General features: G+C 39.2%; 1 protein-coding gene across 10 annotated transcripts in view; it reads right to left on the bottom strand.

Annotated features, from left to right (window-relative positions):
* Positions 1-991: 991 nt before the first annotated feature.
* The window catches only part of LOC119597591 (mucin-5AC-like), a 51,196-nt gene continuing 45,342 nt past the window's right edge, over positions 992-6,845 (bottom strand). For 4 of the 10 annotated variants that reach the window (XM_037947175.1, XM_037947169.1, XM_037947167.1 and 1 more), the window contains 4 exons: positions 6,629-6,807; positions 5,286-5,450; positions 4,646-4,817; positions 3,210-4,363 (listed from right to left, as the gene is read on the bottom strand). In XM_037947175.1, the coding sequence (XP_037803103.1) occupies positions 3,792-4,363; positions 4,646-4,817; positions 5,286-5,450; positions 6,629-6,807 (1,088 nt within the window). In that variant the 3' untranslated portion in view covers positions 3,210-3,791. Of the gene's footprint in view, positions 4,364-4,645; positions 4,818-5,285; positions 5,451-5,875; positions 5,944-6,628; positions 6,808-6,845 lie in introns of all 10 variants that reach the window. The other 6 variants (XM_037947172.1, XM_037947171.1, XM_037947170.1 and 3 more) reach the window with 4 other exon arrangements.

Consider the following 6,845-nt stretch of genomic DNA (forward strand, 5'->3'; position numbering starts at 1 on the left):
AAGAAAGGAAGACAAGAAAAACAGGGAAGACATATAGAGGGAAAAGAGAAGAGAGACAAGGATAGGGAGTAGAGGGAGAAGGAGGAAAGGATAAAGAGGGGAAGAGAGAAAGAAGGATAGACAAACAGGGAAGAGAGGAAGAATAAGGAGAAGGGATACAGAAGAAAGAGGGTAGGGGAAAGGGAGCAGATAGAGGAAAAGAGGGAAAGACATAAGAGAGAGAAGGATTAAAGAAAGACATGAGAGAAGGATTATAGTAAAAGATGGAAGAAAAAATAATTTGTTGACAATTAAAAAGCGAATATAGGTTGTTCACTGTGTGTATATGTGTGTGCGCGCGTGTGTGTGTGTGTGTTTGGGTTACGGCTAAGAGGCTCTAAACTAGGAGATTGATTAGCATATGGGCAAGTGTCCCGAAATAGCACATTGTTTGGTGGTTAAAAGGCTGGGAAAGATAAAGGAAAAATGAGAGCTGTTAAAAAAAAGGTCAAGGATCGCAGAAGGTGGCGGTAAACGAGTATAAATATAATAAATGCCAAATATTGAGCAAACCTATATATAAAGGTGTGTGTTTGTATCTTATATATATAATAGCGAGCGAGAAAATACATAACGGAAAAAAAAAAAATATTTGAAAACTTGGTGCGAAAAGCATTTTGACGTTTTATGAAGAGCAGAAGAATGATGATGAAATTGAAGGGCAGATTTTGTAAAACTCGGTTTTAAAGTTGTGTTAGAAGCTGCAGTATCTTCTGAATTTTCTTTTTCTTTTAAATATAGTGTATTTAAACCTATTTATGTATATATATATATATATATATACATATATATATATATGGATACATGTATATGTGCATGCATTGGCATGGATTCACTTTAAAAGTGCATGGAAGTACATGAATATTACTTATGAAAATACACATTACTAATGAAATAGCTTATATTTAACCTTTTGATTGAATATCGACAAGGTGGAAATAACAACAACAACTCCAAGAAATTTGTTTATGATTTTTTAACTCACAGCACAAATTCAGTATTACAAAAAGACAAATTACAAAGCGTTTTTAACTACATAAATTGACAAAATCACATAGAAGGATTCATTCACACTCATGCATATCATTCACACGGAAAATGCTGTCAATCACCTCCAGTGACTAAAAAGGAAGATGATTGGTTGAATTGCTTGTTGTTTCAGCCAATCATCGCCCACTACAAATAACGGACAGGCGACTGATTGATTGAATTTCCTGTCGTCTCAGCCAATTATCGCCTGCCAAAAATAAACGAGACAGGTGATTGGTTGAATTTGAATTTTAAATGCAGCCAATCATCGCTCCACAAAATAAAAGCAAAGAACTATTTACAATAATGTTTCAACTGTCTATTTACATAAATTCATAAAAAATATTTTCCCGCGCATTTGCAGAAAAAAATCTAATTTTTACCACTCAACATAAGTTATTAACAAGGAAATTAAAAGTAAAATAAGATGAATCAATGTTTTTTCCCTACTTAAAAAAAAAAATCGGAGAATGGTGATTTCAAAATTCAATTAAAAATGAAACCCTCCCCGTTTTGGAATAACACTAGCACCACGAGTCAGCAAATAATGAAATAAATCGTCCTATATATATATGTACTTTTTACATAAAAAAAAAGAAAATAAAATCTTAGAAGCTAATCATATAGACACAAAATACAGCACACAGGAAACGGTTTTCGAATATATTTTCTTTCCTTAAAAAGACAGGGTTTTAAAGATAACCAACATTTTCTAATACTTTCTATATCACAATATCAATTAAAACTGACTAACTGTGACACTCACCAATGACCTTTTTTTAACTTACAAAATAAAACACACGCTTGTCTTTTAAAAATTACATCTATATAATAAAACTAACAGGAATAACTATACATACAGAATCATAATCTAGAATTATTATTTTCCACAAATTAATAATATACAAGAAAGAAAACCCACATCTTTACGTGCAAACAAGATTTTCGGAAATAATATTAATGGTAACGCAAAATCATTAATTATATTTGAAACTAAAATTTAATGATGCGATGGATAACTAGAATTATCATTTCGCTTCCTGTATATATGTATATATATATTTTTGCAAATTACCCAACATAGAAAACGATAAATAATGAATATATTTTGTATTATTGTTGTTTTATAATGAAAATATAAATTAAACCAATGGTAATAGTATTAATGATAATAATAAAATAACAATAAAATGGTAACAGTAATAATAATGATAATGATAATAATGATGGTAATAATAATAATAACAATAATAATAATAATAACAATCATGTTGTTAATGATACTGTTAATGATGATGATTATGATATGAATAATGATAATAAGAATCATAGTAATCAAGTGTAACTGATCAAATACCATATACTTTGGTATAACTATTGCTAAAAATAATCTGACCAAATGTTTCTGTTAATGATGACATGTTCTTTATACTATTTACAGACACTGATGACGGAAATATATCTAGTCCATAACACTAATTATTGCTATTGTATACACATTCCAAAAATACACGATCTGAGTGTAGAAAAAAACGTGTAAATGAATGTCTTTATTTTCTTAACTGAAAATATTTTCGCCTGAATTCCCTTCCTATATTTACAAGAAACGGTGCTTAGCAAAAAGTTGTTTATCTGCCTGTTTGTGTCTGAGAGAAAACATGAGGAAAAACAGTTACAAAAATATTGTTAAAAAGGACGGACACACATACAGTATACAGAACCCTTTATATCCACGGCGAAACAGGATGAATTATAATTTTACTTTACATATTAGTTATGATAGACAAGTTATTAATTCCTCTGATTCGACGGATTTCAAAATAGGGATTTGATAATCAGCTGTGAGTACTATCCAGGCGAGGTAACAATACCCAAGTCAAAGGGTGGGGTAATGTTGTCTACTTTTTTTTCCTTTTCTTTAAACAGTAGAAAGTGAAATGACAAAAAAAAGAGTCTAAGTCTAAAATAGCTAACACTAAAACGTACACTAAAGAACAAGAGACAAAAAAGAAAAAAAAAAAACGAGTTTAACAGCATCCAAGTTTGCCATCGAAGGAGAGCTCACCTTTCCTCCTCGTCGTCCAAAAGGTGATCGTTCTCCTTGGTAACCCTAGAGAAGCCGAGTCGAACTTCTTTCTCTCTTTTTTTTTTTATTAACAAAGTGGAATGCCTTTGAAGAATGAAGGCTGCTACTACGACACGACACTTTCTTTGCGTGTGTAACAGAGCGAGATTAAAAGAAAATGAAATTTAACAAACAACTAACATCGATTTCAAAAGAGGAAGAAACGAGGAAAGAAAACGAATAATAAGAAAATGGACACAACGGAACCGCGCAAACGACTAGTTAATTTAGCCCGTCCATGAGGATCGTCCCGGGGTTGAAGTGCTTCTGGCGTCTCCATGACCCTCTGGCACTCAGACCCTCGACGCTCCCCTGCTAAACCTAGTATCTTTGGCACACTTGAACTACCTTCTATCTTTGGTGTGCCTAGAACCATCTTAAGCTACGTAACGATGTACAAAAACAAAAGCTCCTTAAATCTAGAAGAAAAAAAATCTGTACACACGTAATCAACAGAGTATACACGACTTGCATTAAAAAAAAAAAAAAAAAAAAAATCCTATGTACATTAATACCTATACAACTTTTTTTTTCCTTACATTTTTTTTCCTTTTCTTTTTCTCTCTGGCTATTTTACATTCGTCCTCCCTGGATCTTCTCACTTGGCTTTCCACGAGAGGTGTTCCAGCGAGTGCGGAGTCGTGGGAGTCACGGGGGGTGAGTGACCCTGCACCGAGGTCGACCCCAAGCAGGCGGACGAGACGATGTGGGGCAGCATCATGTTGGCGGAGTAATGGGGCGCCACGGACCCCGGAGAGCCGAGGTGTGGGGTCCCGGCCGACGTGGACACGGGCAGGTGCGATGGGGTCATGTGACTGGCAGACGAGGCGGTGACCCCAGCCAAGGGATCGCGAGGGGACGTCGCCAGCCCGTTGGACGACACGTGGGCGGCCCCGTGCGCCACGGAATGGGCGGCGTGGGCGTGGTGGAGACTCCCTGCACCGGCTCCGATGTCTCCTGCTGTGCCTCCAGTCCCCGGGGAAGAGGGCTCGTCCTTGACCCCGTACTGGAGGGTGGAGGCCGGGGCGGGCTTCAGGCTAGGGAAGGAGTACGGAGGGAGGAGCGAAGGGAGCAGGTGGGTGGAGGAGGTTCCTGTCGGGGAGGTGCTCTGGGACCCGTAGGTCGAGGTCCCGTACATCGTGTAGGAAGCGCTCGAGGGCTCCGTCTTCACTGCGGGCCAAAGGGAATCGTGAGTGAGGGTCGGGAAAGAGCAGACTCCTGTATCTTATGTTAAAAATCATAATGGCTTAATGTAACAAACGTGTAGAAATAAAACGTATTTTTTATGGTCTACGCTATCAAAAATAATCTTTTTTTCAACGGGCGTCGAGATTTGCAAGTAAGAATTGATAAAACAGCAATTATCAATAGTAAAAATAGTGACAGTATCAAAACAATGCTTACACAACACACACACACACACACACACAAACTTTTCTTTTCCACAATTACCTGTCGACACCGAAGAAGGCTGGTACTTCGAGGCCGAGGCCGTGGTCGTGGCGGTGCTGGCGGAGGACGTGGTCAGAGTGCTCGTGCCTGAAGAAGTAGCTGAAGAAGGTATCGAGGACGAGGTTGAGGAGCTCTTGCTATCACTCGACTTCTTGGGTTTTCGTTTCCGAGTCTGAGAGAGGGAAATGGATTTTTTTTTATAATTACATTAGAAAAAAGGGGTTTAAAAGTTCACTTGGGGAAGAAAGTGAGTTTGTAAAGCGTGTAAGAAAAAAATGGTGTAATATTTGTTTCATTTCTTGTTATCGTTGCAGATGATTTACTTCTTTATATTCTTTAATGTATTTATATAATGCACATACATTTTTGTTCTAATATTCAAATATTTTTTGTCTGATTATTTACATATCTATCCACTGTTCCATTCATTGATATCTCCATTCATTTTCAAATGTATTTACTTATTTCATCTCATTTATCCAGACTGTTACTGCCAATATATTGATTCATCGATACATCTATTCCCTAATGTGCTTATTCACCTAAATTATCTATTTACAAAGATATTTACCACCAATCTGTTCTTTAACCGTAAGTTTCACAAGGCCTACCATAACTTCTCAAACTACCACACACACACCTGAATGCTCTCTTTCTTCATGGTAAGTGGGCGATTGATGTTGTGCAGTTTGTAGTAGAGACCGCAGGCGTTACACACTGGGTCACCGTTACTATTACGACGCCAAAGGGAGGTGACGGTTGTGTGGCAGTTAGTGCAGACTTGTCCAAGCCTCCTGTTGCCAGACTGGAGAAAGATGATACAGCGTTATTTCTATATTTTTGTCTCTATTTGAAGATCGGAGTTTTATTTATTTATTTATTTGTCTATTTTTTGTATAACCATTTATCAAAAGGGGAATAAAAGTGACGATATATCCGAATTTAACTGTATAAATGATGATACGAATATAAACATATAAACAAGAACGAGAATGTCAAAGGGGATCTAAAAAAAAGCATGTTATGAAAAGCATTGAAGCTACGAAGCCTAAGAAAAAAAAAGCATCAATAAAAGGAAAAGGGAAAAAGAAAATGTTAACAAAACATGCAAAAGCGTAGAAAGCAGTAGTCATAAGGGGGAAAAGTAAGAGAGGGAGAAATAGTATAGAGAAAAAGGAAGAGAGGAGGAGGATAAAGAGAGGGAGAGAGAGCGGAAGAGAAAAGACCTACCAGCCGCCTGCTCTTCATCGTGTCATAAGGCCGAGACTGGAGTCCATAGTAGCTGTAGTAGTCATCCACTGCAACAAGCAAAAGGTAGAAGGTTAGTTGCAGGAAGAAGGGGAAGGAAAAGAGACAGAGAAAGCAGTGCGCGAGTCGGGTATGTTGGTCAGGAGGAGGGAGAGGAGAGATAAAAGAAGATGAAGAAGGTATATTGAGGAGGAGGCCGAGTCAACCGCCAGTCAAAAGAAAACGGGCGACCTCCATCAGGTGTTCCTCAGAGAGACGTGTTCTTTGCCCGTCCTCTGAGTCGTAGGGTTTGTGGCTTCGAGACAATCGATGTATCCATCTCTTTTGCCATCTCCCCTACGGCAAGGTGCGAGCGAACATCTAACATCTTTTCCTCTCGCTCTATCTACCTTCTTTCTTCTTTTTTTTCATTGCGGTTTACCCCCCTCTCTCCTTCCCTTCCCTCCCCCCAGCCCGAGTGTGACTATCATAGTCATTTCTGAGGCGCGGTTTCGAAACCCTTTGCGGATTTCTCCATTTTAACTATAAATAGATTATAGTGTGGTGGAGAGGGAACGATCGGTTTCCGCCGCGCGCGTAAAGGAGAATGGGAAGAAGAAATTTGCGAAGGGATGTCGGGGATAAGGGATAGCGATGCGGGGGGGAGAGGGGGGGAGGTCTGAGGAGCGCAGCTGCCCCCCCACCAGGAACCTCCGTCTCCTCCCCTTTCCTTCCCCCAGCCGGGTGCCAACTTACATGCCTCCGGGCAGGCATCTTGGTCATGGGCCGGTTGATGCCGTTGGTGCGGGTGTAGAGGGCGCAGGCATTGCACAGGTAGTGGCCGGTCTTCGCATCCCTCCGCCACAGGGGGGTCCGGGAGGCACCGCAGTTGGCACACTCGCGGCACTCCCTCCCGTCGTAAAAACCAGGATCTACTGGTAAGGGGGGGACACAGGATGATGTGTTGGCCGGG

Source organism: Penaeus monodon, chromosome 39, assembly GCF_015228065.2.
Source record: "Penaeus monodon isolate SGIC_2016 chromosome 39, NSTDA_Pmon_1, whole genome shotgun sequence".
NCBI lineage: Eukaryota > Metazoa > Arthropoda > Malacostraca > Decapoda > Penaeidae > Penaeus > Penaeus monodon.